The sequence below is a fragment of the Scatophagus argus genome, chromosome 2 (assembly GCF_020382885.2).
Source record: "Scatophagus argus isolate fScaArg1 chromosome 2, fScaArg1.pri, whole genome shotgun sequence".
NCBI lineage: Eukaryota > Metazoa > Chordata > Actinopteri > Scatophagidae > Scatophagus > Scatophagus argus.
In genome coordinates, this window is record NC_058494.1 from 26,175,599 (window position 1) to 26,203,154 (window position 27,556).

The 27,556-nt window shown below is 42.9% G+C and overlaps 1 protein-coding gene and 2 long non-coding RNA genes across 8 annotated transcripts in view; all 3 read right to left on the reverse strand.

Moving 5' to 3' along the window:
* Nucleotides 1–27,556, reverse strand: part of LOC124050932 (titin-like) — a 226,840-nt gene that overhangs the window by 99,019 nt on the left and 100,265 nt on the right. For all 5 annotated transcript variants that reach the window (XM_046373922.1, XM_046373954.1, XM_046373948.1 and 2 more), the window contains exons 23-24: nt 21,001–21,179; nt 9,089–9,266 (exon numbers count right to left, since the gene is read on the reverse strand). In XM_046373922.1, the coding sequence (XP_046229878.1) occupies nt 9,089–9,266; nt 21,001–21,179 (357 nt within the window). The remainder of the gene's footprint in view (nt 1–9,088; nt 9,267–21,000; nt 21,180–27,556) is intronic.
* LOC124051148 lies at nt 261–602 on the reverse strand. The gene is made up of 3 exons (XR_006841773.1): nt 507–602; nt 380–435; nt 261–303 (listed from the first exon to the last, which is right to left on the reverse strand). It is a non-coding gene; the product is annotated as an uncharacterized LOC124051148 (long non-coding RNA).
* Nucleotides 9,299–12,269, reverse strand: LOC124051102. Of its 2 annotated transcripts, none has more exons than XR_006841758.1 (3): nt 11,724–12,269; nt 10,513–10,722; nt 9,299–9,445 (listed from the first exon to the last, which is right to left on the reverse strand). It is a non-coding gene; the product is annotated as an uncharacterized LOC124051102 (long non-coding RNA). The 2 variants fall into 2 exon arrangements; XR_006841754.1 differs by lacking the exon at nt 11,724–12,269 and having other exon boundaries at nt 10,513–10,594; nt 10,686–11,206.

Sequence of the window (27,556 nt, forward strand, 5' to 3'; positions counted from 1 at the left end):
CTGTTTAAGGAGATGGATTCTGTATAACTGGTAACTGGAAATCCATAAGAATGACATTAAGTCATATTGTTCTACATGTACAATTGTACAGAATTAAACTGTGTTGTTTACTGAAACTCTCACTGTGTTCAGTGTGTGCAGAGTTTGATGGACGCTCTTCATGCTGTCCAGTTACGCTCTGTTAAAAAAGGATAACATGTCAATATAAATCCATACAAGAATGTCACATGTAAAGCTGATCTAATATGATACCTCTGTAGGCCTTTCTGTGACAGCAGACACAGTGTCTTCATCTTCATTATCCTTTGAAGACAAGCATTTTATTCTGTGAACTTTATACCACTACTGGTTATGAGTTTTGGTGTGTTGAGTTACTTACAACAGGCTGGAGTTGGGCTACATGAGGCTCCAACAGGTGGAGACGTCCCTCAGAGTCTACTGGATTCAAGAACAAACGTCCTGTCTCTAAAAGAGGCTTCATAAAAAACGAGGTGTGGACTTCTTACATGTTATGAAGACACTTGTGTCCTGGTGGTGACTGGCTCAGATGAGCTGCCTGCTGGGATTCCCTCAGCCACTGGCCTTCCAGTAGTTTGGCTCAGGGCCATCTCCTCTGCCTCTGTTAGAGGTGGTGGTGCAGGTCCTCCACCCGTTTTAGGGGCCTCTGTCCTCTTTCTGTTGGCCAGGCAGGAGTCAAATGTTAACTTCACCACATTAATTAATGAAACATTACAGAGAACAGAATGTGTGGAAACATCATGCGGGGATGAAAGAGTTGTACAGTTTTAAATCATTTAAATACATTTAAATAGTTTGACATGTCAAATGTTAGCAAAGTGAGATACAACCAGACATGTTATGTTTCCGCCTCACCTGATTGAATTATATTTTTGTATTTCACACGTTTTTCACCCCCTGGGTTGCACCTACATGAACAGAGGGTCAATACCATTTTCTACATGCAATATTGTGTGAGTGATTAAACACAAAACTTACGCATTGACTCGAGCTGATTTGTTCCCACGCGTTTTGTCTTTCTTTGGCCGCTGCTGTCGTGTTACTTTTTTTCGGAATATATTGTAACGTCCAGCCGGACGTGTAAGAACGACGAGAGTTGTTCAACAAACCTTCGTTTATTGACACCAGTCGGTTACTGTCGGCCGTAACCACGCCAAAAAAAACAATACAAGGTGTCCCACAATACAACCACTCTTTCTTTGCTCCCTGCTCCGTCACTCTCTCCCGGCACCTTCTCTCTCTCCCTCGGCGCCCCCCGCCCTCTCGCTCTCACATCCAACCACACATGCATTCACAGACCGTAGGAAACTATAAAACTCTTAGCTCTCAATTCTAACTAATCTGACTCTAACATTAACATCAACTCTATCAACATTAACAGCACTGAACATTCTTGCAGGGACGTTACAATATCTTCATATTCGCCGTACGCCTCCATCAGAATTTCCTGCTCCACAGGTGTAAAATATGTTCTGCGCTTTCTTTCCTCTCCGGCCTCCGTGGTGAATCAGTGAATCGGGGCTCCATTGATGAGGGCTTTTTTAGAGTCACGGTGCACCTCAGAGTTAACATACTCAGAGTCAACATACTCAGAGTCAACATACTCAGAGTCAACAAAACTAATGCGAATCCGCTTTGTTGAAACAGGAAACTCAGAGTTTTTCACCTCAGGGTTTGTTAACTCAGAGTTAACATTCATACTCAGAGTTTGTTGAACCTGCTTCATGAAACGGACCCCTGCTCTCATTACTCGCACCTTGTCTTGATAATTAAGAAACTTAATCATAAGAGTACGCGGATGTCTGCTCGGGTCTTGTCGGCCGGGCAGTCTGTGAGCACGTTCAATAACAACGGGGTTCGGAAATGTGTCCGGTCCCAAGATTTCGGGCAGCCAGGTTTGAAGGAATGCGAGTTCCCCACTTTCATTGTAAACAGTATTAGCAGGGCACAGAAGTCCAACAACAAAACACCACTCGGGTTCAGATGGGGGAGGCCGTTCCTCCCAGTGTCACTGTCGTCGCACACGTTGACATTGAAGTCCTCCAGTAGAACTATGGAGATCCCAGTCGGAGCAGCTTCCAGCATCCCTCCCACAGACTCCAAGAAAGCCAGCTACTCTGCACTGATGTTTGGCCCATAGGCTGAGACAACAGTGAGAGACCTATCCCCGACCCGAAGGCATGGGGAAACGACCCTCTCGTTCAACACATGGCGGTTGGGCTGGGGGCCTGTTTCGGTATAAACAGTAGAGACAATAGATACAGTACCATTAGATAAGATTGTAGCAGTTTTTTTCTACTGAAAAACCTTTCTGTCAGTATTTCTGGCATTACATGCCAGTTTACAGGATTTGTCATTTTGGTTTCACACATCAATTCAGATTCTGATTCTCTCTGTCTCTCTCACAACTCAACTGGTCAAGGCAGATAGCTGCCCACATTGTGCTGGGGTCTGCTCTGAGGTTTCTGCCTTCTAAAAGGCAGTTTTTCCTCACCACTGTTGACAAGTGCTTGCTCATGGGGGTTTTGTCTGGTCTCTCTGAAAATCAAATTAAAGAGTTTGGTCTAGACCGGCTCTAATTGGAAAGTGTAATGAGACAACTGTTGTTGTGATTTGGTGCTACATAAATGAATTGAATTGAATTGAACTGAATTGTACTGAATTCATCAAATATTCAGTTTAATGTAAACCTGCTGCACAGCTGAATCTACTTCCAAATTCAATACATGTGCAGTTATGATACAGTGCACTGCCTACATTGTTCCACCAGATGGCGCCAAATTAGTGGAAGAGTGTTCAGTGAGCTCTGAAGAAGAACATGAGTATTTTCATCTCAGGAAAACTCTGTCTGCAGGATTAAAGTATACTGAACAAAGAATACATGTTTGTCCCCAAATGTTCTGTCCATTCTTGAACCAAATGCAGAATATGTGACTGATGAACACAAGTCTTCATTTTAGAGTCAACTGTCAACATACTCAAAAAAAATCAAGTCTAATTTGTGTGGACACCACAAAATAATTCAGTCTCAAATCAAATAAAAGTCAGTAAAACACAAATGAGCATAAACTCCCTGAGCTTCTTATATGATTTGTTCACAGGTTAAACATGACGCACATTTCCATCATTTCAATCAGCTCAAAAATATCAAAGTGCTGTTTTCTTTGTTGCTCTGGATTACTCACTTCAAGTGTGAATGTGTGTGTGTGTGTGTGTGTGTGTGTGTTAATGTACCAGCCAAACTGTATTTTGTGGTCTCAGCAGCGTGCAGTAACAAAACTGCTGAAAAAACAACAAATAAACTGGACCAGATGAGGAAACAAAAGGCTTCACACTGGACGTTCAGCACATATACTTGGAAATAAAGGCCTGTCTTCAAATCTCTTTAAGTTAATGTGGTACATACAGTCTGACTGATGCTCTGAGCTGCTGCATACACAACGTGGACCAATGGCGTATTTCTCTTGCTTTTGGGATTTCTCCTGATGCTCATGATGGCCAGTCTGACTGTTACTTCACACGTCTGGTGCATGTTGAGACCCTGAAAGCTGCCTTCACCCCACAGGGCCAAAGAGATGTGGTGAAACTAATGAATATCAGCTAAGACTTTATTGAGGGATGAGTTCACATGTTACAGTAGAACAAAAGAAGGTTAAAATATCAGGAAACAGAAATAAGATCTGGTTGAAAGAAACAAATACAAAATAAAGGAAATCAGAAAGATGACATTAAAAAGCTACACATCACGCTTTACATTATCCTGGACTATAAGAATTGTGCAGGTATTTGTGCAAAGAAAAGAATTAAAATAAAAAAAAAAGTAAATATAAATTCAGAAATCCCAGATGATCATCATTTGTGCACAACATAGGCTGAATAAATGTCAGATTACACACAGAATTCCTTCTACTGACCATCAGCTGTCTAAAATACATGCCAGTTGTTTGTGATGCCTGTAACTGAGGTGGTTTGTCCTGTGAACACTTTGTTCGTGTATTTAGTCTTACCTGAACTGACAAATTTGGGGTCTCCTCACCAACAGGAACACTGAAGTGATGTAAGCCAGCCAGTGGTTGGCATAGCAACGCCATGTGTCTGTCTGTCTTTTGTTGCACTTTGAAGGCTGCTGCACAAGCTTTAAATGACAGCTAAAGCTTAACACAAGGTTTTTAAAAAGGCAGCTGAAGTGTAACTCTTATGAAGAAACACGGAAACATCAGAGTAGAAATGCGACGCCTGTTGAGATCATCTGCTTTTGCTGACTGTGCAGTACAAAGCAGCTGGATCCTGTCCAGTTTGCTGACCTCTGGTTCTGAGGAGGGAAAAGATAAAAGAGATAAGAACATTTCCATCATGACTTAACAGTAACAATAAGAAAAACAATGAATGCATTTCAAAGTCTTGTCATTGTAAGAGCTGCTCACCTCGGGGCAGTACTGCCACTGTTAAATCTGACAGCAGCGTACTCACTGACTTCCTGCTGCTTCATGTGTCTGGGAAGCCCAGCTGGACTGTGGTTGGAGTAGAGTGGAGTAGGATCTGCCCGGTTGTTGGAGAAGTGGATGCTGGCGTACTGAAGTTCACCCTGCTCCTCCTGATCAGGCAGACATGAACAAAAGTACTTTCAGTGTGACAGAAACAAATTTCTGTAAACGTCAAAAGAGCAACATGACGTCCTTCACAGTCTGATGAGTTTTCTAGAAGCTCTAAAAGACAGCGACTCAGCAGTCTGAATGAACAGGAAGCAGTTTAAGTTGTCTTTTCTTTTACAATAATATACATAACTGTTCTCACCTGTTCCCTGTTGTCTGCTCTCTCTTCAGCCTCAGAAGATTCATTGGACGTCCTCTTATTTCTGCTCAGGAGAATTAATTAAAACATAAATGACTGAATGTTTCACTTCTGACTGTCAGTGATTTGACCTTCAGTGATTCAGAGCTGCTCACCTGATCCACAGGTAGACAGAGAGGGATATGACAGCCAGGAGAACCACAGGGATTGTTCCAGCAGCTGCTGACATACCTGATGCTGCAGATGCTGAGAAACAGTGATCTAGAAAACAGACAGTTAATTAGGCTGTTACAACATGACTGGAGTCACAGAAGGTTAAGAAGCTTCTCAAAGTGCGTCACCACTTCATTAACAACATCCTCATGCTGAGGTAATCATGCTGATGCCACATGATGTCTTATGTAGCTGAATGTGGACAACCGACCTGCCACAACAGTCAGATGTAAGGTGTTCTTATGGCTTCCTCTTATGTTCTGGGCTTCACAGGAATAATTCCCACTGTGTTCAGCTCTGAAGTCAGTGATGGTGAACTTCTGTCCTGATGCTTTTGGTGAGTCTTCATCCTCCTTGTACCAGGTGTAATTAGCTGCTGGGTTAGCATCACTGCTGCAGCTCAGAGTCACTGAACTGCCCTCCACTATCTCAGCAGAGGGACTCACTGACACAGAGGGAAGCTTTGGACCATCTGGAGGAGATAAATGATTTGATTTGACTCATATTGTTGCTTTGTGTGTCAGCATTTTAGACTGAATGTGGTCTGACAAATGGATGTGAAGCAAGCAGAGCTGAAGAAAGTGGACCTAAACAGTAAAACTTCTCGTTCTGCTTCTTCTCCTGCAAAGGCTGAACACATTCAGGATGTTTGTTGTTTTTAAACAAACTGTTTCACTCACATTTCACATCCACAGAGATGGACTCAGACGTCGTCCTCCCCAGCTCGTTCTCAGCTGTACAGTAATACTGTCCAGAGTCAGAGGACTGGATGGACCTGAAGACAAGCTGGGATTTAAAACTGACTCCATTTCCATTAGTTTTGTACCAGGTGTAATTAGCTGCTGGGTTAGCATCACTGCTGCAGCTCAGAGTCACTGAACTGCCCTCCACTATCTCAGCAGAGGGACTCACTGACACAGAGGGAAGCTTTGGACCATCTGGAGAACATATGAACATGCATTAGTCAAAGTTGACAACATGTTATCAGACCACTGACTATTTTAATTTAAATGTCTTCTCTGAGTTTATTTGTATTTATCCCTGCGGCTGTCCAGAGTTCTGATCCTGGATCTGTCTTTGTTTGGACTCCTGATGGTGAGAAGTGACCATAACAAGCCGTTAAGAATTTGTTATTGTCAACAACTCCACACATTCTTCTCTATACATGCTGGCAGTGTCCAGGTCCTGTTTGCTCAGTCTGTCTGTCCTGACAGGCCTCTCATTTAAGTTACAGTTACAAGGAAGTCTTTCTTTGCCAACAAACCAACTTGTTGGAAACGTGTTACAGGCATCAAATTCAAAAGAATTCAAATACTGTATTACAACATATATCTAAATATTGTTTTTCTTATGGACCTCATACTTTAGCACTTTAGCTTGGTGTTTGTGTCATAATGTTTTAGAAATAATTCTTTGTGTGTGTCTGTGTTTGTTGTCCTGACACAGTGGAGTAAACTCACACACTGAGGCAGAGACGTAATCCTCATGTCCTTTCAGAGCACAAGAGACGACGTCTCCCACATAAAAGCCATCTTTATAAGAAGACGTTTCCACCCCTGAGATTTTCGTTCCATTCCTGAACCAGACGTAGGAAAGACGAGCTGCTGGACTGCAGCTGCTGTGACACTTCAGCTCTGCCTCAGTATAAGACTGACTGACTGATATTCTGCTCACCTGAACCTGCACATCTGGATATGAGAACATTAAACAAGATTACAATCACTGGCTCTGAAAGAAATCCATGGTAGATGTACATACATGTCAACACAGCAGTTACACTTTCTATAAGTAGTAGTACTGCACAACAGGAAGTACACAAACTCATGATGATGGATCATTCCTGACATGTTCTGTGACTTTAAATGTCCTGTGTTGGTGTGTTTACATCACTTTGAGTTCATCAGTACCTGTGACAGTCAGAGTTGTAGCAGGTAAACTCCTCCCCCATTCAAAGCTTCCTGCTGTGAATGTGAAGCGATACTCAGCTGAGTCGCTCTCTCTCAGGTCACTGATTCTCAGAGTGGAGCGTCGTCCACCTTCATCAAGGACCTGAACACGACGCTGAAAGTCCAGCTGTGAGGGACTCTGCCACTGGAGACTACGTCCAGAACTGAACCACAATTTAGATGTAACAGGATAAACGACACTGTTGTAAGTGCAAGAAATGTCCACTGATGAGCCTTTGACAGCACAGATGCGTCTGTCAGCGTACGTCACTTTGTTGCAGGATTGACCACGAACATCTGAAAGATAAAACAATTGTGTGAACAGTCACAATGAGGGTCTCCATATTAAAACACATGGAGTCATAAGGGTCCACTAGTGTGTTAGTGAAGACTTTATAGGACACTCACACACTGGAGGAGAGGGGGAATCCTCATGTCCTGCTACAGCACAGGAATAACTGTCTGCATCACCAAAGTATCCTGAATAAGAAGAAGATGTTTGTGTCTCAATTTTCTCTCCATTTTTGTACCAGACGAAGGAAGGACGAGCAGGTAGACGACAACTGCTGTGACACGTCAGCTCAGCCCAGGAAGAAGATGAATATGTTGTCACCTGCACCTGCAGATCTGGATCTGTGAAGAAGAAACAGGAGAGTTAGTTCAGACAAAACTGTGAACACACACAACACATTTATATCACTGTTTTCACATGATGATCGATCATTACTGACACGTTCTGTGACTTTAAATGTCCTGTGTGTCAAAAAGGAGCAGCGTGGCTGACATAGAGAGCTGAACCCCGATGCAGAGTCAAAAGGGCAGGCAGGCAGAGGTCCAGAACAACATTCTTTTATTTTGAGAAAAGAAACTCAAAGCAGGCACACACTTACTGTGGCAAGGATCAACAAAAAAGTACAAAAAGCTGTGAGGAAAAATCCTGGTGAGACGAGACAAAGACAATCCTGGCATGACAAACAATTCCTGACAAGAAGACAAAACAACAACCTGACAAAGACTGACGGGGAAGACGAGGACTAAAGAGACAACATAACAAGAGACAAGTGAAACACATTAAGGGAGGAGAAAGCAAAGAAGATAAACCAAAGTTACATGAAAACAGACACACAGGGGAAGTGACACTTTCAAAATAAAACAGGACATGACAAACACCTGGAACATAACACATGGAAACAAAGACACACATGAAACATGACACCTGGATCAAAAATCAACAGACAAAACATAAGCAAAAGCTACACGGCGTGACACTGTGTTGGTGTGTTTACATCACTTTGAGTTCATCAGTACCTGTGACAGTCAGAGTTGTAGCAGGTAAACTCCTCCCCCATTCAAAGCTTCCTGCTGTGAATGTGAAGCGATACTCAGCTGAGTCGCTCTCTCTCAGGTCACTGATTCTCAGAGTGGAGCGTCCTCCACCTTCATCAAGGACCTGAACACGACGCTGAGAGTCCAGCTGTGAGGGACTCTGCCACTGGAGACTACGTCCAGGACTGGACCACAATTTAGATGTAACAGGATAAACGTGACTGATGTATCTGTTGTAACTGTTGTAACTGCAAGAAATGTCCACTGATGAGCCTTTGACAGCACAGATGTGTCTGTCAGCGTACGTCACTTTGTTGCAGGATTGACCACGAACACCTGAAAGATAAAACAATTGTGTGAACAGTCACAATGAGGGTCTCCATATTAAAACACATGGAGTCATAAGGGTCCACTAGTGTGTTAGTGAAGACTTTATAGGACACTCACACACTGGAGGAGAGGGGGAATCCTCATGTCCTGCTACAGCACAGGAATAACTGTCTGCATCACCAAAGTCGACTGAATAAGAAGAAGATGTTTGTGTCTGAATTTTGTCTCCATTTTTGTACCAGACGAAGGAAGGACGAGCAGGTAGACGACAACTGCTGTGACACGTCAGCTCAGCCCAGGAAGAAGATGAATATGTTGTCACCTGCACCTGCAGATCTGGATCTGTGAAGAAGAAACAGGAGAGTTAGTTTAGACAAAACTGTGAACACACACAACACATTTATATCACTGTTTTCTAGATGTTGAATATTTGGAAATAATTAACATAAGAATGAAAATGTCACCTGTGACAGACAAAGTGACTCCAGGTGAACCAGAATATCTGCCACCAGGTTGGTTTGTTATGAACCTGAACTTGTACTCAGCTGAGTCGCTCTCTCTCAGGTCTGTGATTCTCAGAGTGCAGTCGTTGTCACCACACTGAACATCCACACGACCTGAATACTGTGGGTCTGTTGTCAGATCCACAGGTTCGTTACCCTGTGATAAAGTATGCCAGAATTTTCTCTCAACGGTGGTGTTCAGGCCATTCATCCTGGATGGGTATTTGTAGGTGCATCTCATGTCCACTGTTGATCCTCTTAAGGCACAGATCTCAGTAGGAGTGTAAGTCACTGCCCAGCCATCCTGACCCTGTACCACTGTAACACAGAGCACATCAGGAGTCACAATCAAAATGAGGAACTTCAGTTAACTTCCTGTTTGATTCTCTGACTCCTGTTACAAATAATGTTTGATGACTTTTTGGATGTTATTCCTGAATGAAACCAGAGGGACCACAAAGAGACAGAAGTCCAAACACAAAGTGTTTGCTCACTTCTACACAGTCAGTGCAGAGGAAGAGTGGAAGATGTACACATGCTTCCTACACTTCATCTCTGTGTGCACTGAGGCAGGACATCATCCAGTCTGAAGGTGCAGTCAAGTCAACAGGAATGTATTGGACCTGTGACCTTTAATGTGCTTTACTGACCAGGATAAGAGGACAAATATTCATTATGAGAGAGTCTGTGTTTGTCTTGGTTAGTTCTCTCTCTGTTCACTCTGTGCTCAGGCTGCTGCTGACTGACGTGTGAAGACTAAAAAGAAAAGCAGAACACTGAGGTGTGAAAATCTGTTTTCAGCAGCAAACTTTGGCATAAAAATAAAAGTTGAAACAACCGTCAGCTCTGAGGGTGGAAACATCACACTGAGGTCAGACAGCACAACATGAACTAGCAGGGTTTGGTGCAGACGTATGATAATATGAGAGCCGTTCAGTCAGTATGTGGCGACTTCACTGTGAGACCAACATCCCTCCAAAAAACTTCACTGTCATAAAAGAAGCTGCAGAGAGAAACTAATCGTCCTCCACGAGAGCTGCAGCTTCTACAAGCAGGGTCGGCTTTAGAGCAAATGAAACAGGCTGAGGAGGAAACAGTTAGGAATAAAAGCCACAATATTCTCACTTCACAGCATGTCAAAGTGTTTAGCACACAGCTACTTTATGCAAAAGACAACAGCAACACATGTTGGCCAACACAGCAGAACATCTTCCTGATATTCATTACAACTGACACAAAATCAAACAGAAATGATCCAAAGTGTTTCTGGGAAGTTTTCCCTTCACACAACTCTGATCCACTGATTTCCACATGTGAGCTTCAGCCCACATGTTGCCACATTCCCCTCTTTGAATGCAGTGAATGTAACTGTAGATATACAGTACCTGACACAGAGAGGAGGAAGACAACAAATCCACTGGCTGCTGCACTTAAACTCATAGCTGCTCCTCTCATCTCTCTGTGAGGCTTCACACACAATAAAACATGTCAGCAGATGAAATAATAAGTACACAGGAGGTCCACAGTATCAGTCACATCAATAAATAATTCTACTTACTCTGAAGAAGGTCGTCGTCCTTAAAGACGTCTTTCCTCTACGGTCAGTAAGCAGAAGGCAGATGTGAGGCTGTTGAGCGGCTTCGTTTCCTTCCTCTTTAGATTATTAACATACATGACGAGCCAAGTGCCAGTAAACGCCCACTTCACAACAAAGCTGCGCTGTGTTACAAACTCTAAAGGTGTTAGTTTCTGTTAACAAAACATGAACATGTGACACACATCAGCAAGAGGACTGGGAGGATCCGGCATGGACACACAATGCTGATATAATGATGTTAATCAGAAGACGTTTTAATGCCTTTGGGCTGTTTAGGTGCTTCAGTTGGACAAACTGAGTGCAGAGATGTAAACTGGGATTAAAATAAAGACAGGAAATGAATCACATGTAATTTGTACTTTGTCATTTGGGTGGACTGAGCCTTTAAAGCAGACAGTGGAGGGAGCACTCAGAGTGATGAAGCCTGACTGTGACACACAAACTTCACCACTAGAGGACAGTGTAACATCACAGATACTGAATCAGGACCTTGATCCTGGAGCTGTCCAAGGTCCTCCATGTCTTTCATGCAGCAGTGGGGACAGACAGTCAGTCACCTTTTATGATTTGTCATTTTCTACATTTCTTTTCCTCTCTGTGTGTTTTCTGCTGGGTTGCAGACATTGACTGAAGTTGTAACAGTTACTGTTAGAGTTTCACATGTTGTCTTTCATAAATAAACTTGCTGAGGTCCAAGAGATCCTGAAGACTCTGCGTTGTGTCCAACTGCAGTTACAGACCTTTAAAACAGTACAGTTCAATACTTTTCTGTTTGATTTTCTTCTTTATTTTTTAATTGACTGACAATTTTCTGGTTGTTTTTATGGCTGAAACTTTCCTTCACTCGTTTGTCATTCTGAAGATCCTCACAAAGGACACACACACACACACACACACACACACACACACACACACAGGATGTGTTTAGCTGCTAAACAGAAGCCAAGTCTCACCTGCATATTAAAGACACATGCAGTCATGGCACAGTGCAATACCTACATTGTTCCACCAGATGGCGCCATATTAGTGAGGAGCGTTCAGTGAACTCACACACTCCACTCTGTTCACCTAAACAGAGACAGACATGACAAAGAGACAGACAGTTTGATGCTTCACACAGACAGACTGAAACAAAAACACATGAGTGGATAAACTCCTGGTGCCGTTTGTATCAGGGATCAGATTAACTGACTGAGACTGCAGCTGTTATTGTGCTGTGACCAGTTAAAGCAGACTGCTGTGGCTGTAGTGTGTTTAGTGAGTCAATAAAGGAGCCCACCTGACATTTAACCAGTGATTCTAGGAGTTTTGGTGAGACAGGCACTTTAGATATTGGACAGTAGCTGTTAAGATTCCAGATATCACCACTTACTGTAGTGCTGCTCCACGAAGCAGGAATAATGTCTGTTACAAACATTTTGTGCCCAGTATGGACAGATTAGGGGGATGCTTAGACAAAGAAGATACAGGCCAAGATTATCTGCACCAGCAGTTTGGCAGATTTTAATCTACAGAGAGCTTCTGATACCTCTGATGTGGAGTCAACAGGAGCTGAGACAGTTTGGACTCCATCTGGTGGACAGATGGGGGATCTGGAACCACATCAAATTAAAGACCAGAAGAGCGGAAATGGTGATTGATGGTCTGTCTGTGATATGTCCACGTCTTTCTTTGATTTGAGGAGGGAGGTGTGACCAAGATGAGCTCTTAAGAGATGCTATTGTGTTCCCCAATTTAGTGGTTCTGTCACAGGCAGAGAAAGTTGACTGATAATAAGATGATTTGGTCTTCCTAATCAGAGAGAGGAAGGCCAAATCCAGATCAGATATTTCTTTGTTGCTCACCTCTGGGTCTAACCTTGGACCAGGCTTTGTCTCTCTCATGGATGGCAGTAGAGAAACAAGAATTTTATCTGTTTTTAATTCTGTGTTTTGGGTTGTTTTGCCGTTTACTTTGTATTAACTTTTAACTTTCCTTATAAAACAAAAGTGATACAAACTGTATGCAAACCCACGCAAAACAAGGACCACAGGGGGCTGAGTCGTCTTTTAAACAAACAAAATCCACACATGTATACATACGCATGCACCCAAGTACACACACGTGTATTTAAATACACGTACAAAGTCTTATCAGCCCATATTATTTGTGCTTTGGGGAGGAGAAGAGGAGGAAAATAAATAAATAGATGAAAGTTTCAGTTGGACTCCATTAGCATAACTATTCTATGTCTACATAAAATCCTGAGGATTGACATGTGAGTGAGTCATTTTGACCAGTTTTCATCCAAAAACATGTTTGGGATCTCAGTTAAAATGGAATTCTAGTGAAATCATTCAAACAGCCCTGGAGAGGAAAATGTTGGTTTGTTCAGGTGATCATTTTCAGGTGAGATTTGGGGCTGTTTGAGTCTCTGACACAGACAATAGGATTGACTTCATTTTCAGAACGTATTGTTGAGACTGTTTGCATGTTAACATCTTTGCATTGGACATTTGATTCAATAAGTACTGGAGGTCCAGATTAAGTTCAGGATGTGAGTTCACACTGAGGGCCAACATGGCTGACAAACTCTTCAAAACCCAAAAGCGACTGGGTAACTACAGCTAAAGTGATCAGGGAGACAGGTAGGAAGGTACGAGGGGTGTCACCTGGAAGGGGGAAAGACCACAAGGAGACCTGGTGGTGGTGGAGGAAGTGCAGGAGAGCATTCAGAGGAAGAGGTTGGCTGGGAAGAACGTGTGATGAACGTGTGATGTTTTCATGGATCACCGTCATAAATTGGGATCTCTTTTTTGTTTTTATTTTGTGAAAATTAACCAGGTCAGTGAATTGTAATAATCCTGACTGTAACAATAATGAATTGGTGTGATCCCTATAACCAGCATTATGAATTATTCTTATGGCTGTTTTTTGCAGTATGGATAGTGCTTGTATTGTACATTTGTAAGTATTGCCCCAAACCACTGCACAGTAATGTAAATATGATCAAATCATTGAACAGTAGAGAATGTGGAGTGACATGTGGTCCAGAATGTGTTTTACTTTGCTCAGAACAGAAATGCTCCTTTTGCTCCAGTTTGCTTTGTACATGCTTTATGTGAGGTTTCCAGTTTATTTTGTCATCCATTATTACCCCAAGGAACTTCACTGTAAAAATGAATTTGGGTTTTTTGTTTCCTCAACTCTTTTTCCTTAGTCAGTCCAACTAAAAGTATCTAAATCATTGGGCCAACTTGAAATATTAAGTATGAATATTGTCAACTCCTCAGTTAAATTAGAACAGTCTGGGTCACTCAGATTGTTGAGTTGGTTCAATTGTAGCCCCTGCAAAATGGCCGAGGACAACCCTACAAGTCAAAGATTGGCGCGTTTCACTTGGAAAGGAGGCCATTTCAATCCAGACGGAGCATCGCCAGTGGACGAAATGAGGCAAAAAACTACTTTTGTAAGTTATAAGGTTCAGTCAGTATAGCAAACCCATTTCTTTTGTTTTGTATTTGCTGTTTCTTGTTTTGTGTGTGTAATGTATGTATGTATGTAAAAAATGTAATTATATGTTACGCCCGTTATTGAGTTAACGGTTGTTTTGTAAATAGAGAGATTTTATTTTGAAAATCACTACATCGCACTGACTCCTTGTGTGTCGTTGCCGGGGAAACCAAACAGCTGTTGGGATAAGAAGGAATTAACGGCAAACGAGAAAAGTAAGTTACAGGAGAAAACTTTTTAAGACAGCAAAACAGAAACGACACAACATCTGAATTGATTATTGCAACCCCCCGAGGAGGCACAAGGTTGGTGTGTGTTGATTTTTAATTATTTCTGAATTAACTGATTGTTTGTTATACATGTATATACACTTTATATGTAAACTCTTTGATTGAAACGTACTGTGGGTGTTAACCGTTTATTGTGGACAGAGGTGGAAACGGAGATGTGATCGTTCTCACGTTGGTTCATAGAGCTGGTTTATGGATCGGCAATAAACCTTAAAACCATCAGTCGAGTCTCTCACCATCTGTCGGAGGGTGTGCTACAGGGAGAACTTCACCCAGCAATCGACCGTCTGTGAACTCAACGATTAACGGCACGGCAAGACACAGAGCAGCGCTGCAGCAACGCGTCGTGAAGTGACGGTTAATGAACAGATGAATCAATTACAAACAGAAATTGATGAAGGTAAAGGCTTGCTAAATCAAAAGGATGAAGAAGGCTCGTCAAAGCAGGAATTAAAGGAACTAACTGAAATGAAAAAGATACAACTAGTTGAGCTTCAACACAAAATAGATTACACTGAAGAATTAAGGTCATTACGACATTCAGAACGCAAAAGTGTGCCCACTGAGACATTTCTTGGCTATCAAAAGGAGGAACAGAGTGAAAAGGAAAGGAGATTGCTTAGTCTTTATGAACAATGGAAAGTTCAAATCAGATCTGCCAAAGAAGACTTAAAGAAAAACGCTTCAGATATGGAACTGGCTAACATGGCAGACACCACTGAAAATGGAAAAGATGACATTCTGAAAGCTTACAATGAAATAAGACATGGTGTCATACCAACCACTGATCTGAGACGCAGAATAGATGCTTGTGAGGCTGTCACCAGAGACATTATGAAAACAATCAATGAACGCATATCTGGAATAGATGATTGCTTTGATGCAGAACGTGAAAGGCGCAAACTCCGTCAGCTACACGAGCATGACTATGCCCACTCCGTATATGGGACTGCTTCTCAGTCTGCTAGCAGTCACTTATCTGAAACATCAATCCTGACTGCAAAGAGGGCTGAAGCCGCCGCAGAGCTCGCTGCAAAGGAGGCTCAATGTAAACTAATGGAGGAAGAAAGAAAACAAAAGGATAAAATAATAATGATGGAGTCTGAATTAGAACGTTTACAAGCAGAAAGGGACATAGTGGTTGCACGTGTCAGACTGGAAATCTATGACAGAGAAATCAGACAGGAAACTGACAGTCAGCCCTTACAGCAAATAGACAGTATATACAACAGACATAACCCTGCCACTCACTTTGTGTATTGTGTATAAGACCCTTCCATTGTTCCACCAAATCCCTCCACTGATATCTCCTCTCTAGCCCAAGCGATACAAGACAGCATAACCATCAACAGACTCCCCATGCCAATGCCCACAGTGTTTAGTGGAGACCCTATCCACTACATTGAATGGAGAGCTTCATTCATGTCACTGATGGATAAAAAAGGTATCTCATCAGCTGACAAACTTTATTATTTAAAGAAACATGTCAGTGGTCCTGCTCACAAATGTATTGAAGACATCTTTTATAGAAATGATGATGAAGCATACAGAGATGCATGGAATAAGCTCAATCAACGCTACGGACAGCCATTTGTTATCCCAAGGGCCTTCAGGGACAAGCTATCAAAATGGCCAAAGGTACATGCTAAAGATGCTGAAGGATTAAGGGCCTTTTCTGATTTCCTAAATGCTTGTCACCAAGCCATGCCTCATGTGAAAGGTTTAGAAATACTGAATGATTGTGAAGAAAACCAAAAGCTAACACTGAAAATTCCTGATTGGCTAGCAGTCCGTTGGAACCGTCGGGTTTCAATGGTCCTCATGGAAGGTTTAGACTTCCCCACTTTTGAAGACTTTGCCACATTTGTGTCAGTAGAAGCTGAGATAGCATGTAACCCAATCACTTCCCTGCATGCTCTGCACTCGTCGAGCTCAGCCTATAGCAGAAGAAGCACAAATGATACAAAGGGAAGTAAAGTAAGCGTCTTCAGCACTCAAACCAATGCAAACATTGAAAACTTCAGATCAAACAATGGAAAAGAAAAGCCTGTCTGCATGTGGTGCAAAGACGACAAGCATCAACTGTCCAAGTGCACAAAGTTCAAAGAAAAATCCCTTGATGAACGACGAATATTCATAAAAGACAATAAACTGTGTTATGGATGTGTCAAACCAGGTCACAGCGCCAAGGAATGTCGTCACCGTCACACTTGCGAGCTATGTAAAGAATAATTCAATTTAAAAGTATTCATCATTTTTAAAACAGCTGGAGCTTTTTCTTCAGTCAAAACCAGAACATAACATGACCACTTCATGCTGTCATATGGCATTGCATACTACAACTTTAGCTCATCACAGCTTACTTAGAAATTACACCACAAGCCTTTCAGTGAGTTTGCTTTGCCTTTTCCCAGACTCCATGTCAGAGCACGAGGCAGCGTCATTTGTTTGACTCATTTTAACCACGTCTCATTCAGTTTTCAGCAGAGCGTTGCATTTCAATTCATCCACAATGAACAATAAATCAGAATAATTCATCTCAACAAAGCAGCATCAGCGTTCCTCCTTGAACATCATAAAGCTTCGCATATACAAGCGACAAAGTGCAGACGTCATTCAGAGCGCAGAGCAAACATGACGCACAGACAGCGCATATCCGAGCAGCAGTCCTTCATTCAAATGTTCCACACGGAGACACTTCGACACTGATGCAGTCCGGACTCCTTCTCCACACACACACACACACACACACAGGTGAGCTTACCTGTCCTCCATGACAGATGTATGATGTGGCGCTTTGTCTCGCTGATTCCTTTGCGCTGCGAGCGATCACTTTCTGCCTTTCTGTTGACAAATACTGCGACTTCCCGGTCCCTTTAAAGTCTCTGGAGACGTAGAGATTAGGTCCTGTAGGTCTGTATGACGCGCTGCTGCACTTCCAGAGAAGCGCGCTGAGTCCAGGTAAGTTTCACGACATTTAATGAGAAACCAAACGGCTGCTACAGCGGCTTTCTGATTCCACACGCACATATGATGGGAAAAGTGCGCTGTTTGTGAGTGTGGGACAAAAGCGACCAAACTCGCCTCTCTCCTCCCACAGTGCAGCTGATTTGGCCCCTCATGCAGCCTATGGCTGTCATTTGCGCTGCTCACGTGACCCAAAGCATGCATATCACCGTGGCAACCAGACCAAACAAATCAAAAGACCAATAATCCAGCAGCTCCTACAAAGTGAGAATGTGAGGAATGAGCCAAAGCTGAAAACACATTTGAATGTCATTTGTCTTAAATGTGTGGTAGATAAAATAAGAATGTGAAACACCAACACAAAAGCTGAAATCCAAACCTTTTGGCTCACTAATGTTCCCACCTACAGATTTGTCCAGCAGCTCCTTCACTTGTTGTGGAAGCTGCCTGTTGACTTGAATCAGACACAGGAATACTTGGACAGTGTAACATGGATCAAAGTGTGCGACTGCTGCTCTCATGTTTGACTTCAGTGTGTGAAAATCCAAACTGTACATGGAGTGAAATGTGATGCTTTCAGTTCGCTGTCTCTGCTTGACCCATTGACTGGATATGAGGATGGACGACATGAGAGCTCCAAACATCTGGATCGCCCCCTGGTGGCCGGCTGCAGTACAACTCACTGACCTGACAAAAGTACAAACTCAGTGTCGGAAGTATTTTTATTTCCTGGGAAGTTTGGATTGAATTAGTTATTTGATGTGATTAAAAAGGAGGTGAAACGTCACCACTGACAGCTGAGTGCTGCTTGAAATTCATTCAGGCGGGTGGATGGACGGGAACTCCAACCAGCGGCTCCGCCACCCGATCACGACTGCGCAGTCGCAGACTGTGGATGACCCCATCAGCACAAGATGGCAGCACTCGTATCCAGCAGATTTGACTTTTCTGCAGTGGGAGGAAGTTAAAACGCGTCGTCCATCTTTATATCTGTCAGTGTTTGAACAGACGTTATTGGCTTTGTCAGCCAGGACGGGTGCAAACCCACAGGCTCATCAGGGTTTTTCTAAACTTATTTATTATGTTTTTTCATTTCAAATGAACATTTCTCATGACATCTACAGTCAAAATTTCTCTGATATGACAAACTCTACAGGCAAAAATAAGCTTACATGCTTTAAGCAGGAAGTTATAAGTCAGTCAGTCACACACCACCTGATCATCAGCTGATCTGATCAATAAATCATGTTTGACACCTGGACAGGATTCAGTTCAAGCTGCCACATTCTTCTGAACTTTCTGCCACATGCTGTTACTGACTGTTACTGACTGTTACTGACTGTCTGTGCTGCTGCTGCTGCTGCTGAAACCTGAACATGAAAACTGTTGGAGGTGAAGGTAAATGTGTCCACCTCCTCCACAGCCTCGCTCTCCACTCTGATACTTCAGTGTCGTCCTGCTTTGTTTCCATCAGGTGAGTCCCGCCTCTGGTTCACCTGCAGCTGAACAAAAATCACACAAAACTTGTGTAAACTTTCACTTGTGACTGAGACTGTAAATCTGAAGTTTTATTGGCTGCAGGAGGCTCGAAGCTGACTGGACTTCACAGCACGTCTTCCTGCTGCTGTGTCTTCTGTCTGCGCTGCAGTCAAGTCTGAGACGTTCTCATACGCTGGACAAGAGTCCAACTGATGGGGACAGACGACACATTCGTGAAACCGGCAAATCGGTAGATTTGATCCAAAACTCACTTCTTCGTCCGACCAAACACATGACTGACTTCTGCTCAGCAAGTTGGATTTTAAACATGAGTTCACTTCACACCTTCTTCACTGTCAGAGCATTTAAAAGCCGACTTCTTGTAACTGTGATACAGGAGAAGTTTGGTCAGCAGGGCCTCTCTCTCTCACCTCTATCGTCTCTACAGGTTCATGTGCTTCAGTGGTGGAGCTCAGAGTTTTCTTCTTCCTGGATTGGATGGAGTCCAACAAACACAACAATTTGACATAATGAAAATCACAAGACTAAAACTAAAGGAAGTCTGAAGAAGAAATGACTGAACTGATGGACTCTGATTGTTTTACCTCATCCACAGACTCAGGAGAAGAAGAAGAAGGATCAACATGAAGACCACCAGAGTCGACCTGATGATGTTCGTTATTGCTGATGAAGGTACTGCTGTGACTGTTTCTGCTATCTCAGCAGAGGAACAGAGGAAAATTAGTTGTTGTCTTGCTACCCAGGAATATTCTTTCAGACTTTAATATGTAACACAATGCACTCTTTGGCACACATATGTATCATATGTGTTTTTATATTGTAGTTATAGTTCTGCTTCTATTTTTATGATAATTCCTTGGCCCAATGATTTCTAATCTTGGTTGGAGCAACTATAACAACAACAGAGTCAAAGGGGAAGATTTTTGTTGGCATCAGAACTTCATCTCACAGCCACCAGATGGCGACACAAGCCAGCACTTCCAGACCTCCTGCCTTCATCAATTCACTCTGTCGTCTGCTGAATCCACACTGCAGACTGACTGATCTTATGTTCCAGAAGAAATCAGTTTACTTACTCGTCCCTCTTGTCGTTGTGGATGGACCCATGAGGTCTTTTCCACCTGAAAAAAGGGTCAACATTTCAGAAGAACAAAATCACAAAGTATCACCTAAAGATACAAGAACAGATAATCAGGGGATTTCTGTGATGATCTGCACAAGTTTGTTGTGATCCAAAGAATTTATAAAGTCTGAACACATGATGACAGATGTTGTTTTGGTAAATTTACAGTCCGAGCTGTTATTTTACAGCTTAAAGTTTACAGTCAAGATTTTTATCAGCGTGTCTACAATCTCATGAGGCAGTGATTTAGTTTTCCTCCAATTCTGCTCAATGAACCACCAAACACCACTGAGTTCCATGTAGTTAAGGTCCAGTACAAAAGGTTAAAGGCTCCTCCAGACGGTGTGTTAGTGGAAGACTGGAAGTAAACTCACACACTGGAGGAGAGCGGAAGGCCTCATATCCTTCTACAGCACAGGAAAAGTTGTCTGCAGGACCAGAGGACACTGAATAAAGACGAGATGTTTGTCCCTCAATCTTCTGTCCATTCTTGTACCAGATGTAGTGAAGACGTTCAGGTCGAGGACATCTGCTGTGACACTTCAGCTCTGCTGAGTTAGAAGACTGGGAGACCCCTGATCTGCTCACCTTCACCTGGATATCTAAATGTGCTAATGAAGAACAGAAGTCTTCATTTTAGACTCAACTGTCAACAAGCACACACACACACACACACACACACTCACACACAGATGTAAGTGGGAATAAATATTCAGAAGAAAATGTTACCTGTGACAGACAAAGTGACTCCAGGTGAACCAATATGTCTCTTATGTTGGCTTAATTTGAACATGAACTTGTACTCAGCTGAGTCGCTCTCTCTCAGGTCTGTGATTCTCAGAGTGCAGTTGTTGTCACCACACTGAGAATCCACACGACCTGAATACTGTGGGTGTGTTTCCACATCCACAGGTTCATTTCTGCTCATTTTAACAAACCAGGTTGCTTCCTCAATGGTGGGTTTCAGGCCATTCATACTGGATGGGTATGTGTAGGTGCATCTCATGTCCACTGTTGATCCTCTTAAGGCACAGATCTCAGTAGGAGTGTAAGTCACTGCCCAGCCATCCTGACCCTGTACCACTGTAACACAGAGCACATCAGGAGTCACAATCAAAATGAGGAACTTCAGTTCACAGTCAGCTCAGAGGACAAAGTGGATCAAACTACCAATATGATTTGGGGGAAGGTGACCTGGACAAGCTTCAAGATCCTCAATTATCAGACCAATCATGCATCTGTCTAACTAGAACTGAACTGGAACAAATATGTTATCAGCTGTTGATCATATTTTATCAGTGTTGGGACACAGGAATATTTGTTACTTCTGGTTGTTTCTGCTTTGGTCCATTCATTCTACAAACTGTCAACAAAATGTCTGAAAAGTGAATCTCATGAGTCAACAAAAAGTCCTCCACACACAAAGCAAATGAAAGACATTTTACATCCACTGTGAGCACAATTATTAGGCAAGTGAGTATTCTGACCATATCATCATTTTATGCATCATGTTCACAACTCCAAGCTGTATAAATCTGAATACTTATTGTATTTAAGTATATCACTAAGATATTGGGGCGTGATAACAGAACCATGTACGTTTCGTTGCAAATAGTCAACAGGGTCGCAAAAAACACGTTGAGAGAAAAAGACTCAAATTAACTGCCAAAGATTTGACAAGAATCAAACGTGAAGCTCGCAGGAAGCCATGATTCTCCAGTGCTGCAAGGTGGAGGTGGGGTGCTGGTTTGGGCTGGGATTATTAAAGATGAGCTAGTTGGACCTTTTCCGGTTCAAAATGGACTCAAAATCAACTCCGACACCTACTGCCAGTTTTCAGAAGACACTTTCTTCAAGCAGCAGCACAGGGAAAAGTCTGCATCTGTCAAGAAGACCATGATTTTTATGCAGGACAGTGCTCTATCACATGCATGAAAGTACTCCACTGTGTGGCTGACCAGTAAAGGCCTTCAAGATGACCTAAACCCTATTGAACAGAACAGAACAGAACAGAACAGAACAGAATAGAACAGAACAGAATAGAATAGAATAGAAGCCTTTCTTGTCACTACAGTGAGATGTCGTTCAGAGCAGGCCAACAGATGCAGAGGAAGAAGCAGTAGATTAGAGCAGGTAAATAGAATAAAGGTTCTAAAATGTACAACAACATGTACAGCTAAAAATATAAACAGATATACAAGCCTATCTAAGAAATATTTACAGTTGCAAGGAATACATAAATAAGGTGCAGAGTATGCACAGCAGCATAGTGGTATTGCACAAGTCCAAGTATTGCACGACTGAGTAGTATTATTGCGCAACAGTACAATCATGACAGCAGAGTATTGCACAGCAGAGTAGTACTGGTATACACTGAGGTGCAATGAAGCAGCGGAGAGAACTTGTGGTTCCTTCTTAAACGGGAGACATACGGTGAAGGAGAACAGTAAACCTCTCTGAACAGTCTGGGAGGGTGTGGTTGCTGCTCCACAACAAGTTGATCATCAACAGATCGAGAAACTGACAGACTCCATGAATGGAAGGCTCATGACTGTTATTGAAAAGAAAGGTGGCTTTATTAGTCTTTATTTAGTCTATTAGCTTTACTGACCAGGATAAGAGGACAAATATTCATTATGAGAGAGTCTGTGTTTGTCTTGGTTAGTTCTCTCTCTGTTCACTCTGTGCTCAGGCTGCTGCTGACTGACGTGTGAAGACTAAAAAGAAAAGCAGAACACTGAGGTGTGAGAAACTGTTTTCAGCAGCAAACTTTGACACTAAGATAAAAGGTGAAACAACCGTCAGCTCTGAGGGTGGAAACATCACACTGAGGTCAGACAGCACAACATGAACTAGCAGGGTTTGGTGCAGACGTATGATAATATGAGAGCCGTTCAGTCAGTATGTGGCGACTTCACTGTGAGACCAACATCCCTCCAAAAAACTTCACTGTCATAAAAGAAGCTGCAGAGAGAAACTAATCGTCCTCCACGAGAGCTGCAGCTTCTACAAGCAGGGTCGGCTTTAGAGCAAATGAAACAGGCTGAGGAGGAAACAGTTAGGAATAAAAGCCACAATATTCTCACTTCACAGCATGTCAAAGTGTTTAGCACACAGCTACTTTATGCAAAAGACAACAGCAACACATGTTGGCCAACACAGCAGAACATCTTACTGATATTCATTACAACTGACACAAAATCAAACAGAAATGATCCAAAGTGTTTCTGGGAAGTTTTCCCTTCACACAACTCTGATCCACTGATTTCCACATGTGAGCTTCAGCCCACATGTTGCCACATTCCCCTCTTTGAATGCAGTGAATGTAACTGTAGATATACAGTACCTGACACAGAGAGGAGGAAGACAACAAATCCACTGGCTGCTGCACTTAAACTCATAGCTGCTCCTCTCATCTCTCTGTGAGGCTTCACACACAATAAAACATGTCAGCAGATGAAATAATAAGTACACAGGAGGTCCACAGTATCAGTCACATCAATAAATAATTCTACTTACTCTGAAGAAGGTCGTCGTCCTTAAAGACGTCTTTCCTCTACGGTCAGTAAGCAGAAGGCAGATGTGAGGCTGTTGAGCGGCTTCGTTTCCTTCCTCTTTAGATTATTAACATACATGACGAGCCAAGTGCCAGTAAACGCCCACTTCACAACAAAGCTGCGCTGTGTTACAAACTCTAAAGGTGTTCGTTTCTGTTAACAAAACATCAACATGTGACACACATCAGCAAGAGGACTGGGAGGATCCGGCATGGACACACAATGCTGATATAATGATGTTAATCAGAAGACGTTTTAATGACTTTGGGCTGTTTAGGTGCTTCGGTTGGACAAACTGAGTGCAGAGATGTCCAACATATAAACTGGGATTAAAATAAAGACAGGAAACGAATCACATGTAATTTGTACTTTGTCATTTGGGTGGACTGAGCCTTTAAAGCAGACAGTGGAGGGAGCACTCAGAGTGATGAAGCCTGACTGTGACACACAAACTTCACCACTAGAGGACAGTGTAACATCACAGATACTGAATCAGGACTTTGATCCTGGAGCTGTCCAAGGTCCTCCATGTCTTTCATGCAGCAGTGGGGACAGACAGTCAGTCACCTTTTATGATTTGTCATTTTCTACATTTCTTTTCCTCTCTGTGTGTTTTCTGCTGGGTTGCAGACATTGACTGAAGTTGTAACAGTTACTGTTAGAGTTTCACATGTTGTCTTTCATAAATAAACTTGCTGAGGTCCAAGAGATCCTGAAGACTCTGCGTGGCTTCCATCTCCGGTCACAGACCTTTGCAACAGTGCAGGTGGGGATGCTTGCTGTGAATGATGATGGTGGAGCCACTCCACCCACAACAGAAGCTCCGGTCAGAGAGCACACGACACACACAGTGTTTCTTTATGGGTCTTTATATGAAGTTGAATGCAGGGTTACAGAATGCCAGAAAGGTGGAGGAAAGGAAAGGTATAAACTATAAACAATTCAGAAATATCCACAATATTACAAACCTTTACATATTAAGATTAAGGTTTCTCATCCTAACTCCATACTGCAGCGACACACAGCAATACAACTGAAATACAATGAAACGTTAACAGATAATAACTTAGCTGAGCTCGCGCACGTCACGCACACACACACACACTCGTGCAATTCCACGTAATTAGCATCGCTAGCCGACCTGTGTTAGCTCGGCTGGAGTTACACAGTGAAAGAAAGTACTTCTCAACAGAACAAACGCGGGATAAACGCAACATTCATTGACACAAACAACCGCTACGTGTTATCCACCACTTACTTCTTCACAAGCGCATCCCTTCATTAACTCATGAGGGCAATACGGACGTAACATACACTCTGCCGCACACACAACCCTGATCTAACGGCACTAGGACCCTGGGCTGCTCGTCGGCATCAGGACCCCGAGCTGTCATGTAGCACGCCTGACTAGAAACAGCACAGAGACGCTGTGTAACAGAAAATAATCAGGAATTTACAGGCACAGTTCAATAGTTTTCTGTTTGTTTGTTTTTTCTTTTTCAACTGAGTGACTGTTTTCTGATTGTTTTTACAGGTTAAACTTCCCGTCACTCCTGTTTGTGAGGAGCTTAAGAATAAAAACAAAAATGCTTTAAAAATGAAGTGAAATGATTGAAACCACATGTTTATGAAGATCAGCTAAAACTGCGTCATTAGGTCAAACTGAATCTGAGTTGCTCTACACTCTGTGGGTGAAACTTTCCCCCAGAAAAAGTAAAATATTTAAATGATTTGAAATCATCAACAAAAACACCAAACAAAACAACAATAACATTTCTAAATTTAACATTTAATGTTTTATCCCTCCTACACTGAGCACAGAGACACTGAGGAGGAGCCAAACCAGCGCCCAAAGCCAGGAAAAAGAGGTTCAGTGAATGTGGCGTTGAAGGTGTGGAGGTGGATCAGAGTGTCACAGGAGACTCTGTAGAAGGACAGAGTGCCTGCAGGACAGTCCACATACACTGCAACTCTGTGAGAGACAGAGGAGGTGGGGGAGGAGGGGGAGGAGGAGGGGGAGGGGGAGGAGGAGGAGGAGGAGCAGGGGGAGGAGGAGGGGAAGGAGGGGGAAGGGGGGGAGGGGGATGAGGAGGAGGAGGAGGAGGAGGGGGAGGAACAGAGGTCTGTTCTTCTCTTATTGTGCCACACAGAGAAACCATCATCAGAGCACCTCAGACTCCAGGACTGATGATTCCCTCCAAACAGACAGTCATCACTGTATCCTTTCCTTCTGATTCCTCTGTAAGCCACCGATAAATAAACTCCTCCACTCCACTCGACCTCCCAGTAATGACGACCAGTCAGACCAGTTCTACACAGCAGCTGACAGTAGTCAAACCTCTCTGGGTGATCAGGATGAGGCTGCTCCTCTGTCTCAAATGTCACCTTCCTGTTGTTGTCAGACAGTTTGAGGTTTGTGTTTACTGTGTTTGTGTCCACTGTGAGTTCACAGGCATCTGATGGAGAGAACGAGACACAATACAGCAGCAGTTTGTCATCTGACACACCTGATGGCTTCATTTGCTGCTTCATTAACAGACTGACTGTTCATTAGATCAGAACTTCACAGTGACTCGTCTTGTTGGATCTTCTGTCTGAATGCAGAGACACAAGCTTTACATCTGAACTGCTTTAACGTGTGCTGCCTTGTTTTCATGAATCAAAGTGAACACACACTTACACTTCCTCAGTCCAGGTTTCAGCCACTGATCTCCACCAGGTTCCACCCTGGAGGAAGAAACAAAGTCAGAATGAACCTTCAGAAGCTTCCTCATCACTGATCTTCATCAACCTTCACTCAGATGCAACATGAAGACAAAACAGCTACATGTAGAAATCACATTTCATCCTCAGACTCAGTTCAACCTGACATCAAATATTCAGAAGAAAACAACAAGAGAAGAACAAACCAGCTGACATCCACTTTTCTGACTGTAACCCACATGTGATGAAGCTCCCAAACTGTGTGATTCATCATGCATATGTTTCATCCTTTCATGCTCCTGCTGTGGTTGGGTAACGTATTGCTTATTGCGCCACTTCCTGTTTCTGCTCTGTCCTGCGTTTGGTGTTCGGTGGTGTGGATTTACTTCAATCGACATACTTTGTGTTAGCTTTCACTGTGGTTGGTTTTGACAAATAAGTACACAAGCACTTTAGGAAAAGTTTATTAACTGCACGATCCTCTGGATTCTTTCCTTCCCCGATCCCCACTCAGCTTAGCTTAGTGCTAGCATGACTTCTCCCGTCTTCTGCAAAGTGTGTGAAATGTTTAGCTATTCCTCTGCCTCCTTTAGTGAGAGTGAGATGTGTAGAAAGTGTAGCTTATTCGTAGCTTTGGAGGCGAGGCTGAGTGAGTTAGAGGCCCGCCTCCGTACTGTAGATCATAGCCAGTAGCCCCGACAGCTAGCCAGCAGCAGTTCATCCCACCTGGGGTGGTGTGGCTCTTATTTCTACCAATATGGCCAAGTTTATTAGACAACCAACCCCCTGACAACCCAGGGTCGAGGCCAGGAGGCAGAGTTGCTGTCTTACACACTTCTCTGCTGCTTCTGTAGGACTGCCACCCTCCGTTAAAAGTAGAATAAATAAAAATATAAATGCACACAGTAATACTAAGTTTAACAATCCCATAGAAATAGTGTCAGTGCCTCGTACATGTCTCTTAGACCCCAACCCAACAAAGCTCCTCAGGGACATCTTTCCTCTGATCTTAGATCTTAGATCTTAGATCAGATCAACTTGTCTTTAACAACAGGTTATGTACCACAGACGTTTAAAACTGCTGTTATCAGACCTTTGCTTAAAAAACCTTCACTTGACCCAGACATCTTAGCAAACTATAGGCCGATATTCAACCTCCCATTTTTCTCTAAAATACTTGAAAGAGTGTTTGCAAATCAG